Source organism: Pongo abelii, chromosome 13 (genome assembly GCF_028885655.2).
Source record: "Pongo abelii isolate AG06213 chromosome 13, NHGRI_mPonAbe1-v2.0_pri, whole genome shotgun sequence".
Taxonomy (NCBI): Eukaryota; Metazoa; Chordata; class Mammalia; order Primates; family Hominidae; genus Pongo; species Pongo abelii.
The window spans coordinates 118,745,884-118,767,507 of record NC_071998.2 but is presented as its reverse complement, the minus strand read 5'-3'; the positions used below and the strand labels follow the sequence as shown (position 1 = coordinate 118,767,507).

Here is a 21,624-nt window from a genome sequence, read left to right as displayed (position 1 = left end):
CAAGTTCTTTACTCATTGATTTGGTCACTTACTCCAAATAAACTCAGGTTTCTGGAATGCTTACCAAATAAAGTGCTTTGGCCCACTGTCTGGATAAAGGCAAACCTGCAATTGAATGGAGCCCTCATCTTTTGATGCTTACAGAAAGAAGGTGTTAGAGAGCTAAGCATCCACACACAGCATGTGAAATAGTGGCAGTTTATTGAAGGTGTTTTTCCATGTGGCTCTGGGTTGCAGACTCTAAGTTAGATGTCTTCAGATGCTTTCAAGCCTTTAGCATTTCTCAGATCCTCACCCATCTATCCTGAGTCGGCATGTCCAGGACTCTCTCCACTTCTACCATGTTCCTAGTTACTCTCCAGCGTGGAGTCTCTGATGTCTAACGAAGGCAGAGCTGCACCGGAAGGCCTTCCCACACTCGCTGCATTCGTAGGGTTTCACGCCTGTGTGGATTCTCTGATGCTGACTAAGGGATGAGCTCTGGTTAAATGCTTTACCACACTCATTACACTCATAAGGTTTTTCCCCGGTGTGGATTATGTGATGTCGAATGAGGGCTGAGCTCTCACTGAAGAATTTCCCACATTCATTACATTTATATGGCTTCTCCCCGGTGTGGGTCTTTTGGTGGATTATGAGATTGGTACTCTGGCTGAAGGCCTTCCCACACTCGCTGCACTTGTAGGGTTTCTCCCCAGTGTGAGTCCTCTGATGGTTTGTGAGGTTTGCACTCTGGCTGAAGGCCTTCCCACACGCAGCACATCTGTAGGGCTTCTCCCCGGTGTGAATCCTCTGGTGCTGAATGAACGCTGCGCAGTAACTGAAGGCCTTCCCACACTCGCTGCACTTGTAGGGCTTCTCCCCGGTGTGAGTCCTCTGGTGATTCGTAAGGTTTGCACTGTGACGAAAGGCCTTCCCACAGTCGCTGCATTCATAGGGCTTCTCTCCGGTATGAATTCTCTGATGCTGAACAAGAGCTGAGCAGTCACTGAAGGCTTTCTCACACTCGCTGCATCTGTAGGGCTTCTCTCCGGTGTGGGTTCGCTGGTGTTTGGTGAGGTTGGCGTTCTGGCTGAAGGCTCTTCCACATTCACTGCACTTGTAAGGTTTCTCTCCAGTGTGAATCCTCTGGTGCTGAATGAGAGATGAGCTCTGGCTGAAGGCCTTCCCACACTCACTGCACTCATAGGGCTTCTCTCCAGTGTGGCTCTTCTGATGCTGAGAAAGGGAAGAACAGTAACTGAAAGCTTTGCCACATTCATTACATGCATATGGTTTTGCTCTGTGAAGTTTCAGGATTTCCGAGTTCTTGAAGCTCTTGGTGTGCGTCTCACATTTGCGAGGTCTCGCTTCCACGGGTACTCTCTGTTGCGGAGACAGGACTGGTCTCAGATTGAAGCTCTTCTCAAGGTCACTGGTCCTGTGGTCTGAATCCCCAGGGGGCATCTCTACACGTGGGTCTTGGAATGAAGCTTCAGAAAGGGCTTGCTCTGGTGGTGATCCAGATATAATCTTCCAGCCTGAAAAAAAAAATGAAAAGCTGTTGTGTTCCCTTGGTGGAAGGAATACCAAAGGCTCAAGGAGTCTGGCCACGCTCTTACACACACAGGTTTGATGACTCATCTCCTTTTTTTTTTTGAGACGGAGTCTCGCTCTGTCACCCAGGCTGGAGTGCAGTGGTGCGATCTCGGCTCACTGCAACCTCCGCCTCCCGGGTTCACGACATTCTCCTGCCTCAGCCTCCCGAGTAGCTGGGACTACAGGTGCCCGCCACCACGCCCAGCAATTTTTTGTATTTTTAGTAGAGACGGGGTTTCATTGTGTTAGCCAGGATGGTCTCGATTTCCTGACCTCGTGGTCTGCCCGCCTCGGTCTCCCAAAGTGCTGGGATTACAGGCGTGAGCCACCATGCCCAGCCACCTCCTTTCATAAGAGTGTAATGGAGCCTACTACCTACTGAATTCAAAGCTATCGTAATGTCGTAGTGCAACGCATTACTCATGTTTGTGGTGATGCTGGTGTAAATAAACTTACTGTGCTGCCAGTCATATGAAAGTACAGCACATAATACTTAATAAACAACTATGCTACCAGATTATATATTTACTATACTTAATATATATTTTTAATTGAGACAGTCTCACTCAGGCTGGTGGGCGGTGGCACAGACACAGCTCACTGCAGCCTCAACCTCCTGGGCTCAAGCAATCCTGCCACCTCAGCCTCCTGAATAGCTGGAACTATAGGAGCACACCACCATGCCTGGGTAATTTTGATATTTTGGAGAGACAGGGTCTCCCCACATTGGCCAGGCTGGTCTCGAACTCCTGGACTCAAGCGACCCTCCCGCCTCGGCCTCCCAAAGTGCTGGGGATTACAGGTGTAAGCCACCACACCCAACCTATACTATGCTTTTAATAGTTATTTTACACTGTACTCCTTCCACTAAAAAAGAAATTATCTGTAAAACAGCCTCAGGCGGGTCCTTCAGGACGTTTTCCAGAAGGCATTGTTATCTTAGAGATGACAGCTCCGTGCTTGTTATTGCCCCTGAAGATCTTCCAATTGGACAAGATGTGGAGGTGGAGACAGTGATACACATGATCCCGTCAGGTCTAGGCTAATGTGTGAGTTTCTTAGTTTTTAACAAGAATTTAAAAAGTAAAAAATAGTACTACACACACACACACACACACACAGAGAGACACAGATTTTGAGACAGGATCTCACTGTTGCCCAGGCTGGAGCACGGTGGTAGTGGAGGCTCACTGCAGCCTCGACCTCCTGGGCTCAAGTGATCCTCCCACCTCAGCCTCTAAGCAGCTGCAACTATAGGCCCGTGCTACCACATCCAGCTAATTTTTGTATTTTTTGCTGAGACAGGGTTTTGCCAAGTTGCCTGGGCTGTTCTCAAACTCCTGGGCTCAAGGGATCCACCCACCTCAGCCTCCCAAAGAAAAATGTGTAAAGTAAACTTAGTGTAGCCTAAGTGCACAGTGTTTCTAAAGTCTACATACAGCAGTGCCCTCGGCCTTCACATCCACCCACCACTCACTCACCTACTCACCCAGAGTCCTGCAAGCTCCACTCATGGTAAGTGCTCTATACAGGTGTACCATTTTTTATCTTTTATACTGTATTTTTACCATATCTTTTCTTTTTTTTTTTTTTTTTTTGAGATGGAGTTTCGCTCTTGTTGCCCAGGTTGGCGTGCAATGGCGCAATCTTGGCTCGCTGCAACCTTCGCCTCCTGAGTTCAAGCAATTCTCCTGCCTCAGCCTCCCAAGTGGCTGGGATTACAGGCGCCCGCCACCACGCCTGGCTAATTTTTGTATTTTTGGTACAGACAGGGTTTCACCATGTTGGCCAGGCTGATCGTGAACTCCTGACCTCAGGTCGGCCTCCCAAAGTGCTGGGATTACAGGCATGAGCTACCACGACTGGCCTGATATGGAGCTTCACTCTTGTTGCCCAGGCTGGAGTGCAATAGTGCGATCTCAGCTCACTATAACCTCCACCTCCCGGGTTCAAGCAATTTTCCTGCCTCAGCCTCCCAAGTAGCTAGGATTACAGGCATGCGCCACCACACCCGGCTAATTTTGTTTTTTTTGTGTTTTTTTTTGAGACGGAGTCTCATTCTGTCACCCAGGATGGAGTGCAGTGGTACGATCTTGGCTCACTGCAAGCTCCGCCTCCCGGGTTCACGCCATTCTCCTGCCTCAGCCTCCCAAGTAGCTAGGATTACAGGTGCCCGCCACCACGCCCGGCTGATTTTTTGTATTTTTAGTAGAGACAGGGTTTCACTGTTGTTAGCCAGGATGGTCTCGATCTTCTGACCTTGTGATCTGCCCACCTTGGCCTCCCAAAGTGCTGGGATTACAGGCGTGAGCCACCGCGCCCAGCCAATTTTGTATTTTTAGTAGAGATGGGGTTTCAACATGTTGGTCAGGCTGGTCTCGAACTCCTGACCTCAAGTGATCCACCTACCTCGGCCTCCCAAAGTGCTGGGATTACAGGTGTGAGCCACCACGCCCGACCGTTTCCTTGAATTTCTATACACAGTCTTCAACCAGACTGGTTGGGTTCAAATCTGGGCTCCACCTCTTACGTGCTCCGTGACTTTGGGCAAATTATGTAATCTTTTGAAACCCTGGATTTATCACCTGTGAAAGCAGCTCCCTCATAGAATCACCATGAGGATTAAATGAGTTAAGACACATAAAGGACCCAGAACGGTAGTTGAGACACACTAAGTGCTACTGCGTGGTTCTTGTTATTCTGGACCTTCTCCTTATAAACCATCCTAAAGCATTAAGTAGGCTTCCCTCAGAACTGCAAGTGCACACCAATGCCCCCAGTCAACCAAGAGCACAGAGGCCCCCACTGCAGGCTGAGAGCGTCTCTGTGTAACTTGGAGTCCGATCATCTATGGGTTTGACAGTTTTTAAAAGCAGACCATCTATTTGAGTAAAAAAAAAAACTAAAAGGAGAGGAAGAGTGACAAGAAGCCATGGGAAGAAGGGGCAATTCAGAGGACCACGTGATGCTCACAAATGGCCTGTCCCTCAGCTCACCTCTCTCGAGTGCTGGCTCCAGTAGAAGACTATCTGATGACATCTCAGGCCTGACACACCCCAAACAGAGCTACTGATCTCCCTTTTAACCCAGCGCCTTTGTTAATCTTCCTACTTACCCAACTGTTCAGGCCAAAACCTAGGGTTATCCTTAATGCCTCCTCCCCTACATCTCACATCCAAGCCACCAGCAAGTCCTGTTGGCTTTAACACCAAAATATGTCCTGACCCCTCTCTTACAGGCCACCATCACCTCACATTCCCATGTCTGCAAGAGCCGCCTCCTAACTGACCTCCCCGCTCCCATGCCTGACCCCCGAATGTCCATTCTTCACACATAATGCTGAATTCTTTTTCACCAGTGTCAATTGCCAAATGCTGAATTCTTTTAAAACATAAATCTCATCCCTTCCCTGCATCAAAACTCTTTAATGGCTTATTTTCTTAGGTGACTAAAACCCAAACGCCTTACCATGGCTCCAGTGCCCCCACACAATCTGTCCCCTGCGCACCACTCTTCCTTGCGTTTACTAAGCTCCGGCCACTCAGGTCTTCTAGTCCTTAAGCAAGCTCATTCCCACATCAAGGTCTCAACATATGCTGTGGCCCAGAATGTTCCTCTCCTAGGTCTCCTCCACACAGCTGGCTCATCCCCTTCCTTCAGATCTCGGCTCCCATGTCACCTCCAAAGAGTCTTCTCTCTTCGTCAGCTCCCAAACAGCTCCCTCCCCTCTATTCCCGACTCAGCCTTGTGCCCCAGTCACTAATCCCTTGCGCTGCTTTATTTTCTTCACACAACTCATCACCATAAAAAGTAGATTAGTGGGCCGGGCGCGGTGGCTCACGCCTGTAATCCCAGCACTTTGGGAGGCCGAGGCAGGCGGATCACGAGGTCAAGAGATCGAGACCATCCTGGCTAACACAGTGAAACCCCGTCTCTACTAAAAATACAAACAAATTAGCTGGGTGCGGTGGCGGGCACCTGTAGTCCCAGCTACTCGGGAGGCTGAGGCAGGAGAATGGCGTGAACCCGGGAGGTGGAGCTTGCAGTGAGCCGAGATCGCGCCACTGCACTCCAGTCTGGGAGACAGAATGAGACTCCGTCTCCAAAAAAAAAAAAAAAAAGTAGATTAGTTATTGTTTGCTCAGTTTATGTTCTTCACGAAGATGTAAGCAGAGACTATGTCCTCATCCCCGCTCAACAAGGGGGATACATATTACCCATGGCAGCTAAAATGATGCCAGGTATGTACCAAATGCTTAAGGCACATTTGCTGATTGATGAATAATTCAATGAATCAGAATGAGTAGAACTGGCTAGCAGGGTCTGCAAAAGTGTTAACACCCACCACAAAAGTCCCTAAAGTGAGCAGCAGGGAGAATGGCACTTTCAACTCCTGGGTCTGTCACTTGGGAGGGGTAGGGTAGAATAACCCAGGGCCCAAACCCAGCCCTCAGAGGCATAGTGATGCCCAGGACATGCTGTGAGTTACAGCAGAGGCCATGTTGAGCTCCTCTAATAGCTAGAGTGGAAACTTGCCCCTGACAACTTCTGTTCACTATCATATAGCTTACATAACTCTACAGTTGACAACTTTTTTCATATATATGTTAATTGGTGAAATAAGAAAGATTTTATCATCTACATTTTTCGTATGTGGAAACATGACTACATAATTCAGTGGTGTGCCTGGAATCCATGTAGTTAATGCATGGCAAGCAGGGATTGTGAGTATGTGTCTTTCATATTCACTGAGATATGAGATATATGTGTATATGTGTGTGTGCGTGCGTGCGTGTGTGTGTATTTCACCCACACAGTTCTTGGCTCACAACTCCCATAGCCACTGCTACAGTCTTTTTTTTTTTTTTGAGACAGAGTCTCGCTTAGTCGCCCAGGCTGGAGTGCAGTGGTACGATCTTGGCTCATGGCAGTCTCTGCCTCCCGGGTTCAAGCGATTCTCGTGCCTCAGCCTCCCAAGTAGCTGGGACTATAGGTGTGTGCTACCATGCCCAGCTAATTTTTGTATTTTTAGTAGAGATGGGATTTCCCTATGTTGGCCAGGCTGGTCTCAAACTCCTGACCTCGGGTGATCTGCCCAACTCGGCCTCCCAAAGTGCTGGGATTACAAGCGTGAGCCACTGTGCCCAGCCATTGCTACAGTCTTTTGTTAAAACACAAGAGCACTTTAGGCCTCAGAAACAGAATCTCTCTCTCTCTGACCTCCCACTGCCCTTCTTTCACCTGCCCAAGCAGGACTCTAATCTGACTGTGGGCCACACGACCCCCATTCCAGAGAAGATCCTGCCCCCATAGCCTGGAGGAAGGAATGCTGCAGAGGCCAGGAAGAATCTGCACAGACAGGCCCTGCCAGGTGTCCCCACTCAGTCTACGGTGTTCAATCAGGCCCTTTCTGTCCAATCTCATCTCAACATGCTGTCTGTGTTTCAATCACGCCTATCCAATGAATCAAAGGCCCAGGAGGGCAGGGTTTAGAGAGCTTCCAGAGAGCTGAACACATGGAGGCTCCTGCAGGGTGGCGGTCCAGGGAAGGCATGAAAGCTCCCTGCACCTTCCCCACCCCTTGTCCCATGCATCTCTTCATCTTCATCTTTTCTAAAATAAGTGCTTCCCCAAGTTCTGTGTCCTTTCTCTAATAAATTAATGTAATCTAAAGGGGGGTCATGGGAACCCCAATCTGAAGCCAGTGTAGTTCTGGAGGCCTGGACTTGCGACTAGTGGGAAGGGGCAGGGGGCGCCTTGTGGGACTGAGCCCTCAACCAGTGGGATCCGATGCTATCTCCAGGTAGATGGTGTCTGCTTGCTTGGTGTGTGGGGGAAAACCTCAGCCCTCTCTGCTGGCAGAAGTCTCCTATGTTGACTCCTGCTGTGCGTAAGGGCAGAGGTTGTGGTTTTCTGCTCAGGGGCACCCACACCAAGAGCTGCTTCTACTGCCCTACACTGCTGCCTCAGAGCACCTTCTTGGTGGAAATGCCCCTTTCCAACTCCTGTTTCTAATGATGTGGTGGTTTTAACCTTTGGGGCCACTGTACTGGGGTGAACAGTGCCCCCACATCATGTCAACCTCAAAGTACAGAATGTGTCTGTGCTTGGAAACAAGGTCTTTGTAGATGTAATCAAGCTAAAATGAGGCCATACTGGATTAGGGTATTTTAATGCCCTAAAAAGAAGGAAATCCAGACACAGATCGAGAATGCCACATGATGACAGGGACAGAGATTGGTGTGATGCAGCTAAAAGCCAACGAATGCTGAAGATTGCTGGCAACCACCAGAAACTGGAAAGAGGCAAGGGAAGATCCTTCCCAGAGCCTGCAGAGGGAGCCCAGCCCTGCTGACACCTCAGTTTCAGACCTCTAGCCTCCAGAACTGTGAGCGAATCAACTGCTATTGTTTTAGTCCACCCAGTTTGTGGTTATTTCTTATGAGAGCACCAAAAAACTAATACAGCGACCTTTTCAGGGTCTTGAACCCCTCTGAGACTATGATGAACACTCTTCCCAGAAAAATGCAGTTGTTCCCCTCGCCACTAAACACTGCTCTCAATTTCTGAAGCTCCACAGAGGACTTCAGTCCTCTGTATAGACTGTGTAGAACACAGAGATGCCCAGGCAGCGGAGGCCTTGGGAGAAGGAAGCAGCAGGGCCAGGGAGGCTCCCTGCCACAGGCAGTGTCAACAAGCAGGAGTGGTGCCGGGCATGCCACGAGGGTGAGGTAACATGCAACAGGCTGCTTAGAGGATGGTAAAATGGGAAGAAGAGGCAGCTCCAGGGAACCATGCAAAGAATGCTCCAGGGGCTTGTGCCCATTGCCCTATCAGCAGCAATAACTTATAACTCAAGAAATAAAGCAACAAATAGACAGGCTGCATCTTCTTTTTTTTTTTTTTTTTTTTTTTTTTAAGACAGAGTTTCACTCTTGTCGCCCAGGCTGGAGTGCAATGGCACAATCTCGGCTCACTGCAACCTCTGCCTCCCAGGTTCAACTGATTCTCCTGCCTCAGCCTCCTGAAGTAGCTGTCATTACATGTGCCCGCCACCACGCCCAGCTAATTCTTTTGTATTTTTAGTTGAGACGGGGTTTTACCATGTTGGCCAGGCTGGTCTTGAACTCCTAACCTCAGGTGACCCACCTGCCTCGGCCTCCCCAAGTGCTGGGATTACAGGCGTGAGCCACTACACCCGGCCCAGGCTGCATCTTTAGAAACATGTCAAATGTTGTCACCTCAAAGTGGTTTAATTCATTTGTACCTTTGATGTCTTAAGTCTCAAACATCGAAAGTGACTGGGTCCCCAGGGAAAAGCTGCTGAGGCCCTGCCAGAGGTGGCACCAGGGCAGAGGCTGAGAGAGATGAGGGGAGAGAGCAGCTGTTCATGGGTGGTAAGAGAGATGCAGTGGAAACTATGGTCTCCTTCCCTTCTGTTTTCCCTGAGTTTCTTAGTATCAGCCCTTTGGAAAATTCTGGCATGGCCACGCAGTGAGAAAGGAGGAGCAGAATGAATGAAGGGGCCAGATGCGGTGGCAGCAGGAGCTGTGACACACAGTGGCATGAGTAAAGGTGGCACCTAGGATCCTCAGTGAGGGAGACCCCAAGCAGGGAATGTGCCAGCAAAGATGACTCTTGCTTCCCAACAATAAGGAAGGATGCTCTTTAGAGGCCAGGAACATCACACGTGCCCCCAGACACCTCCCGGCCCTGGGAGCCTCTGTAAGGATGAGGTGAGGAAGAGTGTGTTTTAGAGGCAGACAGAGCTTGCTTCAGATCCCAGCCTTGCCACTATCTAGCTGTGAAGCTTTGAACCAGTGAGCCAGCCTCGCTCAGCTCCATTTCCTCATCTGTAGAATGGGGGTAATAGCACCTACCTCACAGTTGTTATGATAATCAAATGCACTCATGTGTGATTTAGAGGTGCTTTTGCTCCCAAGACTCCCACTGGCTAAGTGCTTGCTCACGTACCTGGAGAGGGACTTCGCAGGTCTTCGCCCTCCAGCATCCATGCGCCTTCCCTTTGTTCCAACTGGGAGTTCATGCCAGGCTGGGAAACTGGAAGTCCTATTCAAGGGGAAAAAACATGCTTTAGAAATTGTAAGTAAGTATGAGCAGCCACCCAGAACTCAGGGGAGAGCAAGCAGGCCAGTCGGACTGTTCATTTCATTCAGCCAACAAATACTTATTGAGCACTTACTTGGTGCCTGCACCAGGGGCTATAGCAGTACATAAGAGACATGGTGCCAAGGTCTTTTTAAACATCCTTTTAATTTTAGAGGCAGGGTCTCACTGTGTTCCTCAGGCTGGTCTCAGGTGACTGTTCCGCCTTGGCCTCCCAAAATGCTGGGATTACAGGTGTGAGACACCTCACCCAGCCATGCCAAGGCTACATAAAACATTTCTGGAAGGAGCTAGGAAACAGCCTCAAGGAGGGGTCAAGCCAGGGAGCTAAGCTAAACTCCCAAGTCCCCAATTTAGGAAGATGGAAACATACTGAATATAGAGGAAATGACCTGAGTGTTACCCCACCCCTCCTGCGAAATGAGAGAATGGGGAGGTGCAGCCTTGGGGAAAGCAAAGGTAAACTGCCTGTTTGCCAAGTGGGCATGCAGAGACCTTCCCCAAGAGAACAAGAGGAATAAACACCATCCCTCTGGTACATCACAGCAGTCAGAAACCCCTACATACTGGAAAGCCAGTGCCACAGATTTTCAGAATTGAGTGATTCTAAATCTTAAAGAAACAGTTTCCTTACCTAGTAAGACAAGGTTCCTGGACTTTCCTGGTATCCCCTCCTTGAACCTGTCCTGTGGAGTAGACACGAGGCACCTCCACCCTTCCTGTGCAAAAGCTACCGTCACACTGCTGAAGAATGTGGATCCCTGAAAAAACAAGCACATTTCATCTTGCCAGTGGCCTTAGGATCTAGGGTGATAGGGGTGGTTAACGTTGGCAGTTTTGGGGGAGCTGGAAAAGAGTCTTTGAAAAGATTCAGGTCTCTGGGTAGTTGAAGAAAATGGCCAGGTGCGGTGGCTCACGCCTGTAATCCCAGCGCCTTGGGAGGCCAGGAGGTGAGGCAGGCGGATCACTTGAGGACAGGAGTTCAAGACCAGCCTGGCCAACATGGCAAAACCCTGTCTCTACTAAAAATACAAAAATTAGTTGGGCGTGGTGGTGCGTGCCTGTAATCCCAGCTTCTCAGGAGGCTGAGGCAGAATTGCTTGAACCCGGGAGGCAGAGGTTGCAGTGAGCCGAGATCGCGCCACTGCACTCCAGCCTGTGTGACGTGGCGAGACTCTGTCTCAAAAAACAGAGAAAGCATTTATTGATCACCAGCATTGCAGTGCCTAACACTATGATAATTCGACACACACACACACACACACCACTGTCTCTTGTCTTCACACATTTATGTATAAATACACTTTATGTATAAATAGAGTGTGTGTGCATGTGAAGTAACTGGGCAAAAATTAATGGGTGCTTGGGACTTGAAGAGGTAATACAGAAAGAGCGAAATTAGAATGTGAGTTGATACAGTGAAGAATCAGGTACAAATTATCAAAGAAATGTGAGAGATTAATTTTCAGAACATTTAACAAATATTTCTGTGAATGCAGATATCACCCAGTACAGCAGGAGAGCCAGGTATGAGCACAATCAAATGTAGCACAAGTCAAAGAAACAGACAGACTAATTGCCAGGAGAACAAAAAGCCAGGGAGGGAGGACCACAGAGAGAAGGCAATTACTGAGCTGGCCTTGAAGGAGAAGGTTCCCGGATGGAGCAAGAGAAGGCTATCCAAGGCAGGAGAGGCACCATGAGCAGAAGCATGGAGGCGACACAGTCCTCGTGTGTTTAGGAAATGGCAGGCAGTTTGGGTGGGGGGATGAAGGGTGGCAGAAAGGTTGTTGAGGTCAGAATGTAAAAAGCCTTGAATCACTTGATAAACATGATGCTTTTATCCCTCAGGCAACAGGGAGCTGCTGGAAGGCAACTGTGTCGTTAGATGGAGGCATGGAGAGGTGGTTTTAAGAACTCCAACAGTGTCAGTGTCAAGTTGAGAGAGGATCCTGCTTGAGGAGAGGGACTAGATGCAAGGCCAGAAATGAACTTTGTGAGAGAAGAGCTGAGAATGAATCAAAGATGTTTCCTGCTTGGAAGACCAGACAGGTGACAGTATCATCACAAAGAGAAGAAACATGAGAAGAAGGGGTCTGTTAGCAAGGTAACTAGTTTGTTTTGGGGCCCACAGAGTTTAAGGTGGCCATAGGAAATCCAGGTGCAGATGTTCTATCACAGGTGAAAACACAGATCTGGAGTTAGGAGACTCTGGGCAGGAGCTGTAAGGCACACAGGTCAGCTGAAGCTGTTCACGTAATAAAGCGGCACCTACTCTGTGTAACGCATCCTCTGCTAGGTACAGGGCGGGAGGACAAGGGTAGCCAGATGAAAAGGGAAGAAATGAATCAGGAAATAACACACGGTATTAACCTAAGGCAGAAATCATCTCCTGGTCAGGCCCCACAGGAACCTCAAACTCAAGAAAATGCAACAGAGAAACCCATCTTCACCTGCTGTTCCTTGTCTGTTCCCAGCTCAGCGAATGGGGCCTCTGTTCACCTAGATGGCCAAGCCAGCAACCTGGGTGTTATCCTCTCCTTTCCCGCAGCATCAATCCCTATTGATTCTTCCTCCTAATATCATGAGAATTCACCCGTTTATTTCCACTCCCCTACCACTGCCTTGCAAACCAGCAACAATTCCCATATTGGAACCAGTCTCCGGGCCTCTGATTTTACCTGCTCTTCCAATCCATTCATCACACCGAGAGGTACATTCAGTGGAACAAAGAGGGTCACCTTTCAAAACAAAGAAATATTTATTCCAGGCACGATGGCTCACGCCTGTAATCTCAGCACTTTGGGAGGCCAAAGCAGGTGGATCACCTGCGGTCAGGAGTTCAAGACCACCCTGGCCAACATGGTGAAACCCCGTCTCTACTAAAAATACAAAAAACTAAAAAATATTTAAAATCTTTGTGTAACTTCAAAATAATCAGGAAAGTAATATCCATTATAAAGATATGTCATGAACCAAATAACAAAAATATATAATACATAAAGAAAAAGCTGCAGGAAATGCAAAGAGAAATTTAGAATATTAGGGTTTTGAGAGATGTTAAAATAACCCAGTCATGACAGTCAGCCCAAAGTGAATAAATAACAAAAAGAATAAAGATATGGAAGATGGAGCAATTTAATAAGGCTGAGCTGACAGAGCTATCAAACCCTATACCCTGCAATCAGACTGTGCTGGCATTTTTTGTTGACAAGAGACACAAACTCCATCCTCACAAAGCACAGACCAGCCAAATGGGCAGATAAAGAAAGCAAAATAATAATTTTGGAATATCTAAAAAAAAAAAAAAAAATACACAGCCAAAAACTTTCGATGTAAACAAGGAAGAAGGTGAGTTAAGGATTCAACTCAAGAAGTTAAAAACTGAATTTTAGGCCGGGCGTGGTGGCTCACGCCTGTAATCCCAGCACTTTGGGAGGCTGAGGCGGGCGGATCACCTGAGGTCAGGAGATTGAGACCATCCTGGCTAACATGGTGAAACCCCATCTCTACTAAAAACACAAAAAAATTAGCCAGGTTTGGTGGCGGGCACCTGTATTCCCAGCTACTCGGGAGGCTGAGGCAGGAGAATGGCGTGAACCCGGGAGGCGGAGCTTGCAGTGAGCCGAGATCGCGCCACTGCATTCCAGCCTGGGTGACAGAGTCAGACTCCATCAAAAAAAAAAAAAAAAAATTTTTTTTAAATAAACCTGAGGAAAGCAGAAGCAAAAGATTAATAAAGAAAAAATATATTAATAAAGAGCAGAACTGACAAGGAAATCCAAGAGCAAACTTTAAAAATGAAAATAAATAGCTAATTACCTAGTCAAGAAAAAAGGACAGTTCCTACTCTCACAGGACTATGTGAAAGAAACAATGTGTTAGAGAGCACAGCACTGGGACAAAAACAGACACATAGACCCAGAAAGGAGAACCAGGAAATAAAGCCGCACACCTCTAACCACCTGATCTTCAACAAAGCCCCCAGAAACAAGCAATGGGAAAAAGACTCCCTACTCAATCAATGGTGCTGGGATAGCTGGCTAGCCATATGCAGAAGAGTGAAACTGGGCCCCTACCTTTCACCATCTACAAAAATTAACTCAAGATAGATTAAAGATTTAAATGTAAATCCTTAAACTATAAAAACCATAGGAGAAAACCAAGGAAATACCCTTCTTGACCTTGGCTCTGGCAAAGAATTCTTGGCTTAAGTCCTCAAAAGCAACTGCAATAAAAACAAAAACTGACAAGTGGAACCTGACTAAAAAGCTTCTATACGGCAAAAGAAACTATTAGGGCCAGGCGTGGTGGCTCACACTTGTAATCTTAGCACTTTGGAAGGCCAAGGCAGGAGAATCATCTGAGGTTAGGAGTTCGAGAACAGCCTAGCCAAAAAGGTAAAACCCCGTCTCTACTAAAAATACAAAAATTAGCCGGGTCTGGTGGTAATCCCAGCTACTCAGGAGGCTGAGGCACGAGAATCACTTGAGCCTGGTGGGGTGGAGGTTGCAGTGAGCTGAGACTGTGCCACTGCACTCCAGACTGGGTGACACAGTGAGACTCTGTCTCAAAAAAAAAAAAAAAAAAAAGAAAAGAAAAAGAAACTATCAACATACTCAATACACAACTGACAGAATAGGAAAAGATAATCAAAAGTTTGCATCTGACAAAGGTCTAATATCCAGAATCTATAAGGAACTTAAAGCAACAAACAAAAAACAAATAACCACGTTAAAAAGCAGGCAAAAGACATGAGCAGACACACTTAAGAGACATACAAGTGGCCAAAAAAGAAATGAAAAAAATGCTCATCATCACTAATCACCAGAGAAATGCAAATCAAAACCATGATGAGATATTCTCTCACACCAGAAATAATGGCTAATATGAAAAAGTAAAAAATAACAGATGCTGGCGAGGCTGCAGAGAAAAGGGAAAGGTTATCACTGCTGATGGCAAAGTTAACTAAATTAGTTCAGTCACTCCAGAAAAACAGTTTGGAGATTTCTCAAAAAACTTAAAACAGAGCTACCTTTCGACCCGGCAATCCCATTACTGTGTAAATACTCAAAGGAAAAGAAATCATTCTACCAAAAGACGCTTGCATGTGCATGTTCCTCGTCGTGCTGTTCACAACAGCCAAGACATGGAGTCAACCCAGGTGCCTGCCAATGGTGGTCTAGATAAAGAACACATACAAGTGGAACAGGAAATGCATGTGGAATACGATGTAGCCATAAAAAATGAACTCATGTCCTTTGCGGTGACATGGATGCATCTAGAGTCCATTATCTTAAGTGAATTAATGCAGGAACAGAAAACCAAATACCGCATGTTCTTATTGATAAGTGGGGAAGCTAAACACCAAGTATATATGGACACAAAGATGGGAACAAAAACCGCTGGGGACTACTAGAGGGAGGAGAGAGGAAAGGGGGCATCAGCTGAAAAACTGCCTATGGGGTACTATGCTGCCTACCTGAGTGATGGTATATCATCTGTACCCCAAACCCTGGCATCACATAATACAACCATTTAACAAGCCTGCACATGTACCCCTGAATCTAAAACAGTAAGGTGAAATTATTTAAGAAAAAAAAAAGAATGTGTTAGAAATGATTTGGTAGAATACCCAGTGAAATGGGAGAATGTTCATCGAATTCTGATAAGTGGAAATAAAAACATTACAGAGCAAAATGAACCCACTTTGGGAAAAATATAGAAAAGAGAGAATATGACCTGGGCACAGTGGCTCACGCCTATAGTTCCAGCACTTTGGGAGGCTGAGGCGGGTAGATCACTTGAGATCAGGGGTTCCGGGCCAGCCTGGCCAACATGGTGAACCCCATCTCTACTAAAAATACAAAAATTAGCCAGGCGTGGTAGGGTGCACCTGTAATTCCAGCTACTTGGGAGGCTGAGGCAGGAGAATCGCTTGAACCTGGGAGGTGGAGGTTGCAGTGAGCCGAGATTGTGCCATTGCACTCCGGCCTGGGTGACAGAGCAAGACTCCATCAAAAAAAAAAAAAAAAAAGAAAAAGAAAGAAAAGAGAGAATATGACTGAGGACACAAATCAAAATGTTAGGTGCCATCTTTTTGTGGGATTAAGAGTGATTTTTAACTTTTTGTGTTTTCTCTATTTTCCAGGTTTTCTGTGGGGAACATGAATTACTTTGTTCATTGCAGAAAACTTGTAAAAAACAAAACAAAACAAAACCAACAATGACGGGGTGGGGTGGCCCACACCTGTAATCCCAGCACTTTGGGAGGCAAAGGCTGGAGGATGGCTTGAGCCCACGAGTTCAAGACCAGAATGGGCAACGTGGCAAAACCCTGACTCTACAAAACTTAAAAAAAAAAAAAAAAAATTAGCTAGGCATGGTGGCACAAGCCTGTGGTCCCAGCTACTTAGGAGGCTGAGGTGGGAGGATTGCTTGAGCTCAGGAGGTCGAGGCTACAGTGAGTCGTGATTTCACCACTGCGCTGCATTCTAGGTGACAGACTGAGGCCCTGTCTCAAAAAAAAATAAAACAGGCCAACCACAGTGGCTCACACCTGTAATACCAGCACTTTGGGAGGACAAGTCGGGCAGATCACTTGAGGTCAGGACCTCGAGACCAGCCTGGCCAACACGGTGAAACCCCACCTCTACTAAAAATACAAAAAAATTCGCTGGGTGTGGTGGTGCGTGCCTGTAATCCCAGCTACCTGGGAGCTGAAGCAAGAGAATCGCTTGAACCCAGGATGTGGAGGTTGCAGTGAGCCGAGATCATGCCACTGCACTCCAGCCTGCGCGACAGAGTGAGATTCAGTCTCAAAAAATAAAGAAAGAAAGAAAACAATGACAACAAAAAACAAGCCAACCCTACCATTAATATTAGGGGGGAAGAAAAGGATGCCTTCCAAAGTTAATTTCCAACTTACCCGGGGCCCAGCTGTGAGGAGACCAGCAGCCATTCCTTCCTCTCCTGTGTTTTCCTCTTGCGGAAAGGCAGGGTCTGGGGAAGGCAGTACTAGAGAAAGAGAAAAAAACTAATAATGTTAAAAGCAGTTTATGAAGTCACCAATTCTCACTGTGAAGAGGGGACATAGCAGGTATCAGGGCACGTGGGCTGAATCTGCAGACCTGTAGTGTGATGTAAATTTCTCCATTCCCTCCTACCTCAGAAATTCCATCAACTCACTCAGATGTAGGGAGGCATTAGAGTGTTCACAGACTCTCAAGTATCCATGATCCACCACTCAGCAGCAGTGTGCAAATCACGTAATCTCTCTAAGTCTCATTTTTCTCATCTGCAAAATGGGGATGATAATCCCCTGTAAGGGATAATCTGCTGTGAAGATTAAAAGGAACATACAGATAAGGCAGTCGGCAAATGCCCAGCACATAAGTATACAGTTTAAAGAGATTATCTATTACTTAGTTCTTTGGAGAAAGTGACTCTGCAAATTTAAGGCATTTGCTTAAATGAAAAGAAGAGGGCTGGGCAGAGAGTCTCACTTCACACCATATATAAAAATTAACCCAAAATAGATCAGAGACCTGAAGTTAAGAAGTAACTCTTGGCTAGGTGCGGTGGCTCATGCCTGTAATCCCAGCAATTTGGGAGGCTGATGTGGGCAGACTGCTTGAGCCCAGGAGTTTGAGACCAGCCTGGGCAACATGGCGAGACCCCGTCTCTATTAAAAATACAAAAATTATCCAGGCTTGGTAGTGCATACCCATAGCCCTAGCTACTTGGGGGACTGAGGTGGGAGGATCGCTTGAACCAGGGAGGTCGAGGCTGCAGCAAGTTGTGATCACACCACTGCACTCCAGCCTGGTTGACAGAGTGAGACACTATCTCAAAAAAAAGAAAAAGGGGTAGAACTCTTAGAAGAAAACCATACATCTTTGAGAGGATGGATTAGGCAATGATTTCTTAGATATGACACCAAAAGCACAAGCAGCAAAAGAGAAAATAGGTAAGTTGGATTTCTTCAAAATTAAAAACTTTGTGCTCCAACAGGCTCTGTCAAGAAAGTGAAGAGGCTGAGTGAAATGGCTCACATCTGTAATCATAGCACTTAGGGAGCCCAAGAGTTCGAGATCAGCCTGGGCAACATAATGAAATCCCATCTCTACTAAAAATACAAAAATTAGCCGTGGTGGCGCATGCCTGCAGGCCCAGCTACCTGGGAGGCTGAGGTGGAAAGATGGCTGGAGCCAGGAGGTTGCAGTGACCTGAGATCACGCCACTATGCTCCAGCGTGGGCAACAAAGCAAGACTCTGCCTCAAAAAAAAAAAAAAAAGAATTTAGTTATTGACTGGGTACAGTGGCTCACACCTCTAATTCCAGCACTTTGGGAGGCTGAAATGCTGGCTTAGCACATAATTTTCTGTGTGTATTTTTTTTTTTTTTTTTTTTGAGACGGAGTTTCGCTTTTGTTGCCCAGACTAGAGTGCAATGGCACAATCTCGGCTCACTGCAACCTCCACCTCCCGGGTTCAAGCGATTCTCCTACCTCAGCCTCCCAAGTAGCTGGGATTACAGGCGCGCACCACCACGCCTGGCTAACTTTTTTTTTTTTAGTAGACGGGGTTTCACCACGTTGGCCAGGCTGGTCTCGAACTCCTGACCTCAAGTAATCTGCTTGCCTAGGCCTCCCAAAGTGCTGGGATTACAGGTGTGAGCCACTGCGCCTGGCCCTACTAAATTCTTAAATGGGCAAAAGATTTGAACAGATATTTCTCCAAGCAAGAGATACAAATAGCCACTCCCTACATGAAACTGAACATCATTAGTCATTGGGGAAAAGCAAATGAAAACCACAATGAGAGAACACATCACACCTACTAACATGACTATAATAAACAAGATGGGAGAATAACAAGTGTTGATGAGATGTAAGGAAACTGGAAACCTCATACACTGCTGAGAATAGACAATGATGCCGCCACAGTGGAAAAAGTTCAGCAGTTCCTGTGAAGATTAAACAGGGTTGTATGACGCAGTAATTCCACTTCTAAGTATATGCCCAAGAGAAATCAAACGTACACACACACAAAAATTCACTGAAGAATGGATACGCAAAATGTGATCTCTCCATACAATGAAATATTATTCTACTATAAAAAGGGATGAAGTACTGACGCATGCTATAACCTGGATGAACCCTGAAAATGATGTGCTAAGCGAGACACAAAAGGTCACATATTGGCCGGTGGATTGCCTGAGGTCAGGAGTTCAAGACCAGCCTGGCCAACATAGTGAAACCCTGTCTCTACTAAAAATACAAAAAATTAGCTGGGCGTGGTGGCAGGTGCCTGTAATCCCAACTACTCCGGAGACTGACGCAGGAGAATCACTTGAACCCGGGAGGCGGAGGTTGCAGTGAGCTGAGATCGCACCATTGCACTCCAGCCTGGGCAACAAGAGCAAAACTCCGTCTCAAAAAAAAAAAAAAAAAAAAAAAAAAAAAAAAAAAAGTCACATATTATAAGTCCACTTATTTGAAATGTCCTAGGCAAATCCATAGTGACAGAAAGTAGATTAGTGGTTGCCAGGGACTTGTGGAGAAATGAGGGACTGGGGAGTGACTGCTACAGGCTATGGGGTTTCTTCTTCAGATAACAAAAATGTTCTGGAATTAAATAGTGATGGTTGCAAGACTTTGTGAAAATACTAAAAACCACTGAATCGTTCACTTTAAAAGGGTGAATATTATGGTATGTGAATGATATCTGAATAAAATAAATAAATATATCTGGATCCTGATCTTAGGACAGACCTTCTGTTACTGAGCGTTATCTAACCTGACAGCACTTCCTTTCCTCTTTTGCAGTATGGGGAAGATGACGACCCATCTGCTCTGCTTTCCCAGGTCTCTGGGGAAGATAACACAAAATACTGGATGTGAAATTGCACTCTCTACTCTTCAAGTGCAAGACCAAATATAAGGATCTCTTGGCCAGGAGCAGTGGCTCACGCCTGTAATCCCAGCACTTTGGGAGGCCGAAGCCAGTGGATCACTTGAGGTCAGGAGTTTGAGGCCAGCTTGGCCAACATGGTGAAACCCCGTCTCTACTAAAAATACAAAAATTAGCCGGACGTGGTGTCGGGCACCTGTAGTCCCAGCTATTCAGGAGGCTGAGGCAGAAGAATCGCTTGAACCTGGGAGGCGGAGGTTGCAGTGAGCCGAGATTGCGCCACTGCACTCCAGCCTCGGCGACAGAGCGAGACTCTGTCTCAAAAACAAAACAAAACAAACAAATAAACAAAAAACAAATACAAGGATCTCTTGATCTTGGGGACAGCACCAAATTCTGGATGTAAAATTGCACTTGTAGAGTAACAGACCAAATACAGTTGATCTAGGGGTGAACAGCAGAGGTGTTGGTGGTTAAGACTCAAAAGAGGTTGCCTGCTTACACATTTGTTCTGTACCACATTCAGGGTGCTTTCAAAAGTGTTATTTCACTTGAGAATTACAATTCTCAGAGGTAAACAAAGTAGTTAACGTTATTTTGTCCTTTCTTCCATGGAGAAACACAGGTTAAGAGACCTGGCTGGTACCTCACAGCTTTCACAAGAACCTGTGCCTTCTAACTGCAAATTCCCCTGTCCTCCACAACTTCACAAGCCTACTGGGCTGGCCTGCCCTCAAACTTTCCCGGGCTTCCAGGCATTCCTGGCTGCTTCGAGAAGGGCTAGAAGGAGAAAAGTGACAGAAGAGTCCTCAGGAACCCACTTCTCCCTACTCTCCACTGTCATTGGTCCATCTGGGCAGACTGGGGTACGTGGTACAATACTCAGAAATCACGCAGGTCTGAGGTCCTCAAACTTTTTTGCCCCCCGAATTCTTTACTCAAAAAAGGATTGTAGGGGCACATGTTCTCAGGATCTCCTGGGGCTGTGTCATGGGCAAAGAAAGAAAAAATGATTGTCTCCAACTACCTGTACGAGAGATAAAGAGAGTTCTGATTCGGCTCACACAGCGGCAGTCGTGGGCAAAAGAAGCAGCAGCTGATCTCTTGACAATCGCTCCCTCTACCACTCCTCACCTCCTTCCTCCAGCATTTGAGTCCCGCCTCGCGCCACAGCCTCCCAGCAGTTCTCTGGGCGTAAGGGTCTATCTACAGCAGCCCCCACCCCGTTCTGTAGGGCTGCTCTGACGGCTCCCAGGCTGGACTCTTCCTCTCCAGCCTCTCCCCGTAGAGGTACGGTCTGATCCTGCGGTGCTGGGTCGCGGAAGCTGTCCGGGCCTGCCCAGCCGGGTGTTCCACTCCGTCTCCCGAGTCACAGCCACTCTTTGGCTCGGCCTCAAGCAGAACCCGGTGAAAAAGCCGCTGCCAGCTTTCCAGAAAACTACTGGCAACTGGCAACTGGCAACAATCTACCGGCAACCGCGAAAGCTCAAGAACCGCTGTGCAAGTACTGCCCAACGCCAGGTCCTGGCTCCGGCGCCAGAGGGACGCGCCTGATTGGCGCCACTTCCGGTCATGCGCACATGCCCCGCGGCGGCCGCACCGGACTCCATTTCCCAGAAGTCGCCGTGGGGCTCTGTTTCTGGCCAAAGTATTTTTCATTCCTGCCGCCAGGTTTATGATACACACACGCTCAGGGATTGTACTTCCCAGAGAGGCTTCCGCCTGTGCTTGCTCTCGGAATCTATTATCCATCGTGCTTTTTTGTTGTACACGTCTTTAAAGTCCACCAGAATCCAACGATACGGAGCCTCGGCGACAGGAAGTGATTTAGCCGCGAAGGATCCTGGGAACGCTGCGCTTACTGGGGTGCCGATATTCGCAGGCGCTAGGCGCTTGGTTTCTTCTCCGCTGCTGCCTGCGCACGGCACGCCTGTCCTTCCTTGGCCTTCCACGCGGGGCAATCCCCAGCCACTCTCAGGGTACTCTTGAGCCGTACTAAAAGTT

General features: G+C 47.3%; 1 protein-coding gene across 5 annotated transcripts; it reads right to left on the bottom strand.

The window, feature by feature from the left end:
* Nucleotides 1-184: 184 nt before the first annotated feature.
* On the bottom strand, nt 185-21,182 carry ZNF79 (zinc finger protein 79). 5 transcript variants are annotated; one of them, XM_063714441.1, is made up of 6 exons: nt 20,648-21,166; nt 16,634-16,722; nt 12,159-12,281; nt 10,340-10,466; nt 9,553-9,648; nt 185-1,520 (listed from the first exon to the last, which is right to left on the bottom strand). In XM_063714441.1, exons 5-6 carry the CDS (start codon nt 9,623-9,625, stop codon nt 352-354), a joined length of 1,242 nt encoding a protein of 413 aa, XP_063570511.1. In that variant the 5' UTR covers nt 9,626-9,648; nt 10,340-10,466; nt 12,159-12,281; nt 16,634-16,722; nt 20,648-21,166; the 3' UTR covers nt 185-351. The 5 variants fall into 5 exon arrangements, with proteins under 5 accessions (XP_063570511.1, XP_024107911.1, XP_024107910.1 ...); XM_024252143.3 differs by lacking the exon at nt 12,159-12,281 and adding an exon at nt 16,872-17,002 and having other exon boundaries at nt 20,755-21,166; XM_024252142.3 differs by lacking the exon at nt 12,159-12,281 and adding an exon at nt 16,894-17,002 and having other exon boundaries at nt 20,755-21,166.
* Nucleotides 21,183-21,624: the final 442 nt, after the last annotated feature.